Source organism: Solea senegalensis, linkage group LG19 (assembly GCF_019176455.1).
Source record: "Solea senegalensis isolate Sse05_10M linkage group LG19, IFAPA_SoseM_1, whole genome shotgun sequence".
In the NCBI taxonomy this organism is placed as follows: domain Eukaryota; kingdom Metazoa; phylum Chordata; class Actinopteri; order Pleuronectiformes; family Soleidae; genus Solea; species Solea senegalensis.
In genome coordinates this window covers 8,640,724-8,654,997 of record NC_058038.1, presented here as the reverse complement: position 1 = coordinate 8,654,997, position 14,274 = coordinate 8,640,724, and the positions used below count along the sequence as shown (strand labels likewise).

The 14,274-nt window shown below is 41.5% G+C and overlaps 1 protein-coding gene across 3 annotated transcripts in view; it reads left to right on the top strand.

Moving 5' to 3' along the window:
• Positions 1-14,274, top strand: part of arhgap23a (Rho GTPase activating protein 23a) — a 70,664-nt gene that overhangs the window by 38,441 nt on the left and 17,949 nt on the right. For 2 of the 3 annotated variants that reach the window (XM_044050106.1, XM_044050105.1), the window contains exons 2-6: positions 7,831-8,034; positions 10,870-10,894; positions 11,238-11,330; positions 13,179-13,257; positions 14,076-14,136. In XM_044050106.1, the coding sequence (XP_043906041.1) occupies positions 7,831-8,034; positions 10,870-10,894; positions 11,238-11,330; positions 13,179-13,257; positions 14,076-14,136 (462 nt within the window). The remainder of the gene's footprint in view (positions 1-7,830; positions 8,035-10,869; positions 10,895-11,237; positions 11,331-13,178; positions 13,258-14,075; positions 14,137-14,274) is intronic. The other variant, XM_044050104.1, reaches the window with a different exon arrangement.

Genomic DNA, 14,274 nt, shown 5'->3' with positions numbered 1-14,274 from the left:
GGCATAATGTAAGAAAATGAGGAAATATTCCCCCACATTTGTTTCCTAATCCCAAATATTCAGCCTCCAAATCCTGAATAACAGTTAACAGGAGTTTCAGTTTTTCAGATACAGTCGTGAAAACAATCCTTCACTCTCTGATGACAAGTCTGAGATTGATTGACGCACTTACGCGGTATCAAATGTAGCGCTCTCATCTCGGTTTCTCAGAGAAATGCGAGCGACTTCAGCAGGAAAAGGTCCCCACACAAACCGCCATGCTCTGGGTTTGTCAGTCATGCATGTCAACAAAGTGACCGTGTAACTGTACCCATTGTTTGAAGAGTTAACCGCCCAGCTGTTGACAGTACCTTAAACCTCTCGGTGTTTCCGTGCCGGCAGTTGTGTCGCCTCCAGGCTGTTTCTGTTTGGCGCTCAACAGTTTTTTAGATTCCAGCAGAAACACATTTGAGGTCACTCAGGTTATTACTGTAAGTGCTCTAATTTCAGACTCTTGTCTCGCTCTGTTGAGTGTAGACACACGTGACGCGTCGTGTTCTAATGTCATCTGGTTGAGCGGTGTGTCAACAGTCAGCGGTCATGTCAGTTATCAACACAAGGCAAACAGTCGCCTTTACAAATAATTTTTCCTCACGTAGCTCACACTGTCTTCTGACAACTTTGAGTGACGCATTGAAGGTGGCGTGCAGATAATTGTCACTTTTTGATTTGTTTATCAGTCGTTTTTTCAGTGAGTCGAGCCCAGAATCTCAAAATATTGGTGTCCTCTAATGTCTGACTTATTTACTGTCAACATTTTAGAGAACTGGTTTCTGTTCTGTTTTTTGTTTTTTTTTAAATCCACCCAGACTAAGTAACTAATTATCAAAAAACAAAAGTTTTGTAACGTCATACAGTAAACGGTGAAACCAGTCATTAAGTTTCTCACACAGTTATCAATTATCCAAAGAGTCGTCAAGCCACACACTGAAGACATGAAATGTCCCTTAAATGGGTCATTTGTTCTGGTTTCACCTACAACATTTATCTGTATTCCTCTGTGTGTCTTTGTGTGTGTGTGTGTGTGTGATTGTGTGTGTGTGTGTGTGACCCTTTCCTTCCTTGGAGGGGTTTCTAATTAGTAGCTAAAGACAGATGAAGGAGGAGGAGGCTGCTTCAGTGAGTGCGATTGTTACCTGATATGTCCTCAGAATTCAGGACACCGCTTCCCATCATGATCTCCTTTTCACTGTGAGCATTTATGTGGAATATTACTTCTACTTTTTTTCCTGGTTGCGTCCAGCGCCCCTCCAACCCACTGACACAGTTAAAAAAAATGCCACAATCAGGAATGTGTGGGGGGGAGGATGACTGTATGCACACAGCTGGGACAAACACACACACACACTGTGGAGTACTAGTGTGTTTATTTCTGGGGACAAACTCATTAGAAGTCAGGAGGAAACACAGTTGTCACCGTCTCCTGACGATGATGTCAAGTTGCCCCGTTTCTGAACTTGCTCGCGACCACGTGGTCACAGCTTTGCGTTATGCTTCCTTCCTACATTACATCATGGCTTTTGTGATTTATTTAAAACATCCATTGTGTAAGACTTGGTGACATCTAATTCTATGCCCCACTAAAATCTATATGAAAAGGCTTATTCTAAAACCAAATGCAAACCGTATTTCCAGTGTTGCATTACCTGCGGCTTCACAAGCCTATCAAAGAAGTCCCTCAGATGCCAGGATCACGGAAAAATGGGGGAAGCATTTTGGTCACAACTGCCATTGTCAACACACAAGCCATCATTTGCTGAGCATTTCTGTGGCACTTTGGAGGATTAAAAATTCCCCAACCAGACTGAACCCACGTCATGCACGACATGCCTCTGCCCACTGAGCTACCAATCATCCTGTAAAAGTTATTCTAAAACTTCAGCCCCTCCTCCTCCTCCTCCTCCTCCTCCTTCTTCTTCTTCTTCTTCTTCTTCTTCTTCTCCTGCCTTGGACCAGGACTTAAATCAAAGTAGCTGAAAGGATCCTCACATGTGTAAAATATTCCAACTGGCGTTGTTGGCAGTGAAGCAGGTTTCAGTGAAACAAAGACGAGTACAATATGTTTAGCTGTTCCAAGTAGAAAACCCTGTTTGGTTGCATCACCACTACCTGATGTCCTAGTTGATCTGACAATGGTGTTGGACCGGTTTTTGTACACACACACACACATCGTACTGATATTGACAGAGATGCATGCAAATACACGCACACAGAGCTACATTCATGGTGAATAAATGTAAACTACAGAGGGACGTACAGGGTTTGAAGCAGCACCACGTCACGTCTCTGTTTTTGAATCCTCGGTTTTCAAAAGTGAGAAGAGTGTATATTTTTTTTCATTGTGTTGAGGGAACAGCTGGATATGCAGACACACATCATGGACCAGCTCACACAGGATGCATTCAGACCTGCAGCAGGGGTGCAGCGTTCCACCTGTGTGGCCGGTGAGTCTGGAGCAGGCATGTCCAAAGTCAGGACCGCGGGCCAGTCGTGGCCCTCGGGTCAGGTTTTGTATGGCCCGCAGCTTTGGTTTTATAACGGATTATTTATGGCCAGAGACGGATTGGGACAGACAATGGTCCTCGGTCCAAAACCAGAGTCCTGGGTTCATGCGTTCATCTCCTATTATATTATCTGACAGCAGAAGAAAGACAGATTTTTTTTAATCTGTTCACTCCTGCGTGGTTACATTGCCATTTATAAAATGATAATTGTGACAACGAAAATAAAATGATTACAAAACAGTGCATTTGCAACTTTTACTGTTAATCTATCAAAGTTTGGACACCCCTGGTCTAGAGGATTTATTAGGACTTGTCGCCGTCCCTCTCCTGTCGTCAGCTCAGGGTCTGGACAGCTACGGCCGTCAGGATTAAAGGCTTGTCAGCGTTTGTTTGTAACGGCCGTAAAGCTCCACTTTTCAAACAGGTTGCAGCTCTCAGCTGTTTAAAAGAGCATTATTGTTCTGTCCTGCTGGGGGTTTTAGCAGAGCTGGGCTCCCCGGGCAGGCTCTGCATTCCACCATATGTGCTTTACCTCTGGATGGAGTGAAGAGTTTAGAATCTGAGTGTGTGTGTGTGTGCTAACACCACGCACGCTGTCACCAGTGATTATGATATAATATCAACATATCTTAGGAAAACCTGCAGGATTTCAGCTGGAGATGCCAAAGATTCACACTCTCTGCTGTAGCCACTGTTTTATCATCTCCTCATTCATGCATCTCAATGACATGATGCTTAATTAAGATCAAAAGGAGAAAAGAAAACCGCAGGGAAGCAGCTGCTGATGTGCGTGTGTTGTCAAAGCACTCTGCTACACCCTCCAAACAGCCATTCAAAGAAAGAAACTGTCGAGTGGCATCACAGGCTGCCTCTGCATATTCACTGGTTTCCAGTGTGGCCTTTTTGCATGTGTTTAATTACATCCTCAGGTGGTGATGGGATCCCCCAGGGCTCTTTCAGAAGAACATTCCACGTTTATTATCACAATTAGCTTCGACAAAGACAAACTCATCCCCATTTTTATGTAGAGTAAAAGCGCCTTATAGGAGCGCAGGAAATGCCAAATGTCTTCTTCTCTCTGCTGAACAAGAGCAAGGTTTCCCCGTGTCTGTGTCTCCAAGCCTTTACAGGAAGTCAAGTTTAGACTGAAAACCACAGGGAAATTTTCCTAGTGGCTTTTTTGGTTTCACTGGACGTCCAACTGCCTCGAGAGGCTGGAGCTTGTCAGCAAGTTTGGATCGGCTTTTCTTTCGCTGTCAGGGTGAAACCGTAAGTGGTCGCTGACAAATCAGTTGTGTGGAGATGACAAACACGCAGCAGAGGTGTTTTTCTGGCTTCACGTTGACTGCAGACTGGGCAGACTGGCCCGAGCAGGAACACTCGTCCCTCACAGGCCAGAGTGGCTGAGTGGGAAACGGTGCTGGCTCAGAGACCCAATCAGCCCCTGTGTGTTTTGGGTAATCACAGGGTTTGGTATTCCCAGCGCTGGGAGGGGCCATGTGGTCGAAACCGGCGTGCTGGAGCCTGTCTCTTGCTGAGGCCCGATACTCCTCCTCCTCCTCTTCATCCTCCTCATCCCTTCTCCTCTCATTCACTCTCTCCTTGCTCCCTCCTCTGCCAGTGTCTGTGTCTCGACTTGTCCGAGCCAAACCGCTCCCTGTGAGGAATTCACCCTGTCTCTTCCTCCGCTCACCCTCTTTCATTTCCTCTTTGTCACCGTACTCTCTTGGCCTTTTCTTTTTCGTTATTGTTTTAATTTAACACCCCCAAAACACTCCTCCGCCTTCCGCATGCTCCTTTTTTTTCTTTTTTTTGCTGCTTTCATGCCACATAATGGCTATCATTGTATACCTCTTTGGAAAAGAAAAATAGCAGGGTTTACTTTACGTTGTTTAGACTGACAGACTACTACTAGAGTGTCGTGTGGATTTATGGATCGCAACACTCTCCGTGCTGTCACAAATGTGGCGTGCACATGCAAACTCAGAACATGCAGAAGGATGCATCAATGATAATATGTCCAAACTTGGAGCATGGACTTTGAGGAGGAAGGAAAATGTGCGGTAAATGTCAGAACGTGTGGATTTCCATCACACGTAGGAAGCAGAAAGAGGAGTAGAACTAAGCGGCTATATTTATACCGAGCGCCTGGTTATCCCACTCTGCAGTGTTACCCCACTTCCTGCCTCCACACCGCCACTTCCTCTTGTTGTGTGGCCACGTACATGCAGGCCTGCCAGGTCAAGTGTATGTGTGTGTGTGTGTGTGTAGAACAGGGGTCTGCAACATTTAGGATGAAAAGAAAATTTTATCTGGAGCCGCAAAACCTATATACAGATTTTATACAGATATACTATATATATATATATATATATATATATATATATGTATGTATATATATGTATATGTATATATAGATGTGTGTATATATGTATATATATATCTATATATAGATGTATATATAGATATATATATAAAGAACGATAGTTTGTTGCATTTACAGTTGATTTCTCATTGCTGTTTAGACTCAACCTCTTTAAAGTAGGGATGTCCTGATACCACTTTTTTGTGTCCACTACCGATATCGAAAACATGAGTTTCTACCGATACCAATATTATCCCGATACAGTCATTTTAGACCATTTGAAGCTGTTTTGACTCATTTCAAAGACATAATTCTCCAACTATGTCACAAATATTGTTCTCCTGAAAAGTAGAAATCAACAAAGTGTATGCAATGTACTGTACAGGATTTTTCTACAATCAGATTCTATATTCTATTCAAAACCAATACCGATTCCCGTCCCTATTATAAAGTGGATAACAAAAATAAAACACAGAATTATATAGACCGAGTCCTTCCATTGTTTGTGGCAAATGAATGAAATGAAAAGCTATGGATTTTATGTAGTTTCATGCTTGAGAAAACCTGCCTAGCATAGGTGTGCTAGCCATTTCCTGTCGGGAATGGCTTGCCGTATTTTCACACACGCGCCGTTATATTGCATTTTACTTAGATGCACAACGTATTAAAACACTTTAATTTATCGCCACATGTGGCTCCAGAGCAGCAGGTTGCAGACCCCTAGTGTAGCAGGAAGTGAAACATGGGGTTTGTTTGACGATTGGTGTGTTGGTCATTTTATTGAGTTAAACGTTAAATCTGTATCAGACTCCTGTTTAAACCTGTACCTAATTTGTGTATGTATTACCATAACCTGCAGCAAAAACTTGTTTATTATGTCTGAATTACATGAAGGGAAACACACCGGTGTCAAAGTGACATGCACGCTCATGTCCTCATGAACGGTGAAGCTGCTTCTTTTGTGGATTTATAGCTTTGGTGATTTCAGAGTTGATGTGTTTTAGTGTCTAAAAGATGTGAGAGCCAATAAAAAAGTTTTTTCCTCGAGAGTGCAACGTAAACGTATAATTTGGATCTTTGTTATGTGTCAGACATACGTATGTCTATAAATCTCAGCTTGAGACTGGAAAACATCTTTCTCACAGCAGTATCACTGATTTAAGAACTAGCAAATATTCACATTTAAGAGAGTAATTGTTAAATATCAAAGATAGAAACGCATAAATATTGTTCATATTTAGCTGTGTAAAATATTCACAGTTGAGAAGCTAAAATGGTTTTATTGAAAATGGACTGAAACTTGAATATTTCCTGCATTAGTGAAATGGAGTCTGACCAATTTATCGACTAATTAAATTGGTCGGCTAAACGTTAATGAAACACTTTTGTTTCTGGTTTTACTACTTTGACAGTTGTGTTAAAGATGAAAATGCAAGTCATTTAGACACTTTCTCAGTGTTCATAAATGAGCACAAACACTGACCCTGCAGTGCTTTGTGTGTTAACGGCTTATTGATTGATAGACTTGGTTGATAGAGTATTCTATTGTTTGAGCTGCCTTTTGCCATTTTTCTGAACTGCTACTTTAAGTGAGGAGGTCACAGGTTCTGTTTTTATGAAAAGAAGTCTGATTGTGAACGTGCAGCACATGACAAACTGAACCACAGCAGACCTGACCTCTGAGGTGACGTCAGGATTCCTCCTCCTCCTCCTCCTCGCTGCTCTTGCCTGTTTGGTCAGGTGATTGTGTTTGACTGACAGATGTGGACTGGTGGGGCAGCATGAAGGTGACAGTTCTCGCGTGTTCCTGTCAGCTGAGCTGGCCCGGGCTTATTTACTCAGCAGCAGGAATGAGATATTTAGAGAGCGGGTGGAAATCAGCCTTTTATTCTCTGAGCTCTGAGTTTGGATTTCCTACCTGATAAGAATGAGGTCAGCGCGAGCATAAACCAGTGAATCCCCACATTCTCTACTGCCTTTGCGGCCCCTGTCTAGACACGGCCCTTCCTGATAGTGGACTCCCCCACAAGTGTGTTTGTGGACTGTTGTTTTAAATCTGGGTGACATGAAGGACTAACCTGGTCCTGAGTTGCATTCAGGACTCAGTGGAAAAAGCTTGTCATGTACACAACAGATGAAGGAGGCTGTCACTTCAGATCAATTCATTTGCAATTTGAAACAGTGTAATTAACAAAGGCTACAATTTAATTGTTCTGTGTCTGTTTTAAAGAAGAGAAAAAGCAAGTATGTTAGAAACTATCCATATTAGGGCTCCTCAATTATGGAAAAAATAATAATCACAATTATTTGGGTCAAAGTAAGACTTGTACTTGAAACAAATGGAAATTATTGCACATTTTATCCCCCCCCGCTTTATCCTCCGCCAGAGGGTCGCGGGGGTGCTGTGCCAATCTCAGCTGACATAGGGCGATATGCGAGGTACACCCTGGACAGTTGGCCAGTCCATCGCAGGGTGATTCCACTAAAATGCCTGTGTTCTATTTTTGCCAACAGTAAAAGCGTTATTTTCAGAATAAAGTGGGCCCTCGTTCTTAATTTATTTTTTCTCATCGTCTGGGACCATATTTGTAATTGAAACACAAGATTTGATTAATTTCATGCAGCCCTAATTCATATGTTCATTTTTCTCATCCTTGCATTGGAATATAGTAGTATAGTGGTAATCAGTTATTTTACTCAAATCGTAGTCACCTTATGTTTCTGCAGGAAATCATACATGTGTTGCATCTGGAAACGTAAGTATCGGTGCTAATCAATGGAAAATACAGTTTATCACTTTTTGAAAAGTCATTAGATCATGAATGTATATTATTCAACATTTTTCATCTAATCCAACAACAAAAATGTCTACAAAATCCATCTGAATCTCACTGAATCTCTCTTTTCTCTGTGTTTTCGTAGGCGAGGGGCCGGAGGGATGGTGTCTCCTCAGGTGGTGACAACCCTCGGCCGCCGATGGCGACCCGGCCGGGAAGGGAGGGGGTCAGCTTGGGCTGGAAGGGTCCCCGGACGCTGGTTCTCCATAAGAACTCCCAGGGTTTCGGGTTCACGCTACGCCACTTCATCGTTTACCCTCCAGAGTCTGCCCTGCACACCAACCTCAAGGTGAGACCTGTGTTTAAATTAATAAAGTTAAGAAAAGTCTGTTTTTCATGTTAAGAGTTAGTGAAGGGGTTTTTTTTAGAAGAAATACATTTGTGAAGCACATGAAGAACATTCAAAACACTTCCATGCCCAGCAGACAGACTGAAAAACAAATTTCTCCTTAATTACTCACAAGCCCTTTTAGTCCCTGGTGGATTTGGAGGTTGTTTCTGGTGTCATGGAACAAGCCTCAGAGAGAGTGTGTGATTATTGCACTCTTTGAGGTGTGGGGGCAAACAGCTCCAGATGTGAAATTGAGGGATCTGGAGGCAGGAATGGGGTGAGCCAGCTAAAACAAGGCCTCTATTATTATTCCACCACCCCACCATCCAGCAGCTGCACACAGGAACACAGATTGAATGAGATCTGTTGTCTTAGCCTGGTACCACTCACTGCCACTCAGGCCGTACCAGGCTGGGTCCAGGACAATAGGCCCACTGCTGGCCTTTGGCCCCGGTTCTGTCCTCGTCTCCTCCTCGCTGAGCATCACATGATGTTTTTTGGACGATCGGAGACACAGAGCTGCCCGTTCTTATCCAAATTACCCTCAAAGTGTCCAATTATCAGAGGCCGACGGGGGGCATGGCCCAAATTGTTTTTAATGTGAAACAAAACATTCAAATCCTTCGACGGTGTGATCAGATTCCACCGTCTTCAGCTCATTTACCTCTGAGTAATGTCTCACATTCATTCACATCACCTATCCTTATTCTCCACAGCTTTGATACACTGAGGCTTGATTTTACCTGATTTGCATGTCAATATTTTAATACATTTGAGGATGACCTTACAGAAACAAATTGAGACAGTTTAGGGACTGGGAATATTAATCCATAAACCCTTTGGCGAGACACCTGATGAGCAAAATGACCATCTCGTATTAAAAAGTTCCTGTAAATGTGAGTCATGCCATTTCAAAAAAATCAATATTTGTCTTCAATTAGTCACAAATGAATTCCAGTCATTGTCACATAGAGATTTTTTCATTCATTCATGCATCGAGGAACCAAAAACAAATAGTAAATGCAATTGTTGTTGCACATTCCATGATCAGAAATGAGCAGGGAGCAAGTATATGGTCATCATTATGTCGAGAACTGCTCAGAAAATAACATTTGCGCACACAGTGATTCTAAAAGTATGAAGAATTTCTAATTCTCCATTGGAGTTTAAAGATGTGCGCCACATACTGTAGCTACATACGGTGTGGTGCTTACCTCTCTATAATAATATCTACTCAGTCTAAATGTAGATGTTTCAATGTCTTGTGTTTGCAGAAATATGGAAAAGGTTTGTAGGTTTGTACACGTAAATGCCCACCAGCTCCATCAGTGTGCCGGTGTTGGCTCAGGTGTCGTACACTATTTCTCCTGCTTTGTCCTGGACGTTGGTCACTCGGCGAGTGTCCCCCCAGCTCGGAGCTCTATTCTGGGGTCAGCCACTCGCCTTTCTCTGCCTCTAAACCCCCCGCCATTGTCTACGGAGGCTGGAATGAGCTCACTCAGCGCAGCACAAAGCCCGGCGGCCGTCAGCCCATCGTGCCCCTAACCCCAAAATGTCCACTCAGCTTAGTACACCCGTGTGTGTGTGTGTTAGTTTTTACTGGGGTGTGTGTGAGCGGGTAGTGACCAGACACACTGAAACTCTGCATCTACCATTCTCTCTCTGCAGATACCTGTGTGTGTTTGCATCATGACATCATGATCAGCTGAAAGTCGCTCTCCAACATTACAGTAAAACGCTCATAAAAACAAACCTGTCTGTGTGACAACATTTGGCTCCAGCTGTCAAAGAACGCTGACATTATCGGGAAACTTGTTTTTTGAGGAAACTGGAATTCTCCTGCTGTGGTCTGATGTTAACACAGGATAATAGTTGATATCAGGCTTTGTCACTCTAAACACCAGCCCTTAAAGTGACCTGACTTTATTCATGTCAGAAAGTCAGACCCAGGTCCATTTCTGCTCTACATGTCAAAACAATATAAAATATTGTGTTAAAAGTAAAGAATTTTAAAGCTGGAAACTTTTAAACTTGTTTTACTGTGTTTCTGCGATATCACACTCTCGGTCCATCCGTCCATTGTGCTAAAGCTTTTATGATCGATGTTGTTATGTTTACAGTTATCAACAGGAAGCACAAACACACAACGTGGAAGTGAACGTAAATAAACTTTACACTTTCTCATCCAAACCGAATATTTATTGATCTATTTCTCATTGATTACAGACAATGTTGCCCGGTAGTTGGGGAATGATGATGACATATCATATTACTTTTATGACTTATGTTTTTTTTACATACAGCTGTTTGAAAGCTGTATGAAGGTGAAAGCTGCAAAAAACAAACAAACATGCATGTAAAAACTCTGAGGACGGCACTACAGTATGAGCAAGATGTAAACCCTGAATCAGCATTATTTGAATTCTTGCCTGTTTGTGCAGGAACAACCTTAGTTGTTGTCTGACTGTGAAATGCTGAATATCTCCACCTAATTGAGAAGTTCTTGCTTTTGATTTTTTAAAAACATGTTATTTTATTGACACTTTTCTGTACGTTTTGTCTGCCTTCAAATCTCCATAGACCTTCCACACATCTGGGTGTCGATTTGCTACAACTTTTCCACTTCTGTTAATATAGAAATATCTCTTCAGAGTCTGTCGTGTTTCCTCCCGTTTCAAATCCAGACTACAGACTCCCAGTTGTGTTCATTAAGTGAAGTTGTGTTTAAGGTTGATTTGAATGGACTCGGCTGGAATTAAAAGCATTTATTCTGTCTGTTTCTGTCTTTGGCAGGATGAGGAGAACGGTAATGGAAAGGGTGAGTGTTGTCTGTGTCTCTCTCTCTCCTTCTCTTATTATTTCATTAAACAGTGGATTAAAGCCTTGCACAGAGGGACAACTATGACGTAATGAGCAGGCATCCCCACTTTCACTTCTGCTATGTGGCCTCTTTATGCCCCCTACAGGACATTGTGCCGCACTGCATCTTAAATTGTGAAGTCCATGTGCACGTGCATTACATACAAGAACAATTATAGACGATAAATATCACATATTGTAGTAACTATGAGCTCCTGTGCACAAATCGTTGTGTGTGGTTTTATAGTTTTGCTAAATTAAATCCCTGATCTTTTCTCCTTCATTCGTCTTTTTGTCTTCAGGGTACCAGAAAGGTCGACTGGAGCCGATGGACACCATATTTGTGAAGAATGTGAGGGAAAAGGGTCCCGCCCATCAGGCGGGCCTGTGCACAGGTAAAGGGAGCATGTGGTGCGGGAGCGTGAACGTCACTGATTTGACTTGGAAATGTGTTTGGCGAGAGCTCCGGTCATGTGATGTGTTCGTCAGTGTAATGATTTAAAATACAGAAGAACTAATATGACTAATGTGACTTTACTGGAGGTGAGAACTGAGCTGCTTTGATATGATGTGGATTTTTATTTGGTTGTACAAGAACAAAGTACAACAGATTGTATGAATATGTAACTGACGGAAAGAACAACATCAAAAACATTTTTTTATTTTTGCATCTCCTAAAAATACCAGAATATCAGCCATATAATAAAGTAAAAAAAGAAAACAAGACTTTTATTACACTACATTTGAATGTTTCTTTTCATCTGTTCAACTCAAATTCTCTGATGCACTTGAATGTCGGGCTGAAACAATTGCTCGATTAATCGATTATTAAATTAATCATCCACTGTTTTGGTCATCGATTAATCAGTTTGAGTGATTTTTAAAGGATTAAAATAAGTTGTTTGTGGTCAAAACAAGACATTTGACATCAGCAGCCTGTGGCCAAGTGGAAAGGGAACTTGGCTTGTAACCGGAAGGTCGCTGGTTCAGGTCGAAAAGGGCTGGGGTACCCCTGAGCAAGGTACCCAACCCCCATTGCTCCCCAGGCGCCACTCAGTGTGGCAGCCCACTGCTCCTAACTTTAGGATGGGTCAAAATGCAGAGCATAATTTCCCTAAGGGGATTAATAAAGTATCTTAAATTAAAAAAAAATCTCCCAGTTTGAGAAACACTGATCTGACGTTTTCTGGACCAAACCATTACTCAGTTAATGGAGAAAATAATCAGACTCATGAATCGATGGTGAAAATAATGGTTAGTTGCAGCCCTGCATGAATATAATCCACTCCTGCCTGCTCAGACAAACCAAAACCAGTAGTGAGCGTGTTAAAATGCAAACTTATATATGCAAACACACGCTTGGAGCACTTTGTGTGTGTGTTTCAGCTTACATTAGGTCACCATGGATACACAAACTCACCGTAGGTTTACTGTAGAATGACCTTCGTGACTTTGAAGATCTTTTTATTTCCTAGTTTCGGTAATTTTAATGTTACAGGAAGCACATCTAACCATCGTAATACATATTTAATATGTTGTTTAGTTTTACTAGTTTAAGTTTAAGTCAGTTTAAGTTCTATTACAGGTGAATATTTAAATGAAGTGGAACCTAAAAGATTTTGTCACAAAATATCTTATGATAAAATCACAATAATGTATTTTCCCTAAATTGTTCATATCATCTTTATTCCTTCGTCAACTGTAATGCCCATTTATATATATTGTTTTTTTAAATAGCTTAAGGTGGAGTACAATACAACCCAAAAATAACACAATATACTGTATGTGCCAATTGTAATCACAGTAAGTTCATGGCAACAGGTAAAAATGACATTTTGAATCAGTTTATTCTGTAGCGAGGCAGATTAAAGCCACGACAGTCTGGGCCTTCTTCAATGACCTGACATTTTACAGGTCATGGAGGTCATAAAGGGCAGTTCTGACAATATTTCTGCTCCTCTTCATCTTCTTATTTTTAAGTGTGAGTGCTTCGTTCCAAGAGTTGATTAAATAAGAATAAATCCTTCTCATAAAACCAATCAAAACAGCTCAGTTGTTGTTGTTTTTACATCAGTGTCTGTTAAGTTTCATGGTCCCAAAATGTGTTAAAAGTTACTGTTGTTGAACATTTTCTCGTCACATTCTCATTTTGTCCTCGTCACATGCTTTGCTCCCTCAAAGTAAAGTGTCTCTCTCTGGCCACACTTTTCAAACCATCGTCGTGACATGTCTGTGTTCTGCAGGGGATCGTCTGGTGAAAGTGAACGGCGAGAGTGTTTTAGGGAAGACGTACTCGCAGGTGATTGCCCTCATTCAGAACAGGTAAGACTGTCCTGCCTGTCAGCGCTCAGAGCCGCCGGTGTGTTGATTTACTCAACCAATCTGTTTGCTTTTGAGTTGACATACACCTAGTGTTAGTTAGAAAAAAGAAAGAAAAAAAAGAGTTCCCTCAAGCAATGTACACACACACACACTAACCTGATATTTTTGTGACTGATGTTATAATATTTCACACTGTTTTTCACGCTTACAACAGAAACTGTTTTTTTACATTAATGCTTGATTACATTACCATATTGTAAGACCACCTTTGGACAATCTGCATTCTCCATTAAGGGCTGTCTACTCTGGAATGCATTGCCAAGCAGAATCAAATTATTATCAGAAATAAAGGTGTTTACAGCAAAGGTTAAGTGCTGGCTTAAAGAAAAACAGTTTCATATTATCAATACTTTATTGTATTTTATATACTGTATCATATCATTTGACAATTGTTATTGTGTGTAATGTAGTTTAGCTTGTAGTTGTTATGTATATGCATTTACATTTTAGCATGTAGCAAACTAGCAAAAGCTATAAACTCTATGTGCAAGCACATCAGTTGCATTCTTTGTAATTGGGACTATGTTAACTGTATTGTACCGATTTAAAAAACTTTATTGAATGCAGACCAGCTGCACCTGCTGCACATCAGTTTAAGCAATCACTTTAACGATTCATTCAGAATGTTACGATGAAACATTTGTCACCAACCACGAGGTGAGGAGTTTGTAAGCATGTGAATCTATCATTTGTCAGTGGAACGGTGCATTTTTCTCCTCCGTCTCTCCTTTGCTTAATTCCTCTCCTCCTCCCTTCAGTGAGAGTGTGCTGGAGCTGTCCATAATGCCCAAAGATGAAGACGTGCTTCAGTTGGTAAGTGTGAGTATGTTGATTTTTCATGCACCTTATTCTCAAAAAAAACAAAAAAGCAAGCTACATGCACACACACTCGCACGACGCAGATGTGCAAGCTCAGCGGGTATCGTCGTCTTGATTTATTTCAGGGCCGCTGTGGTG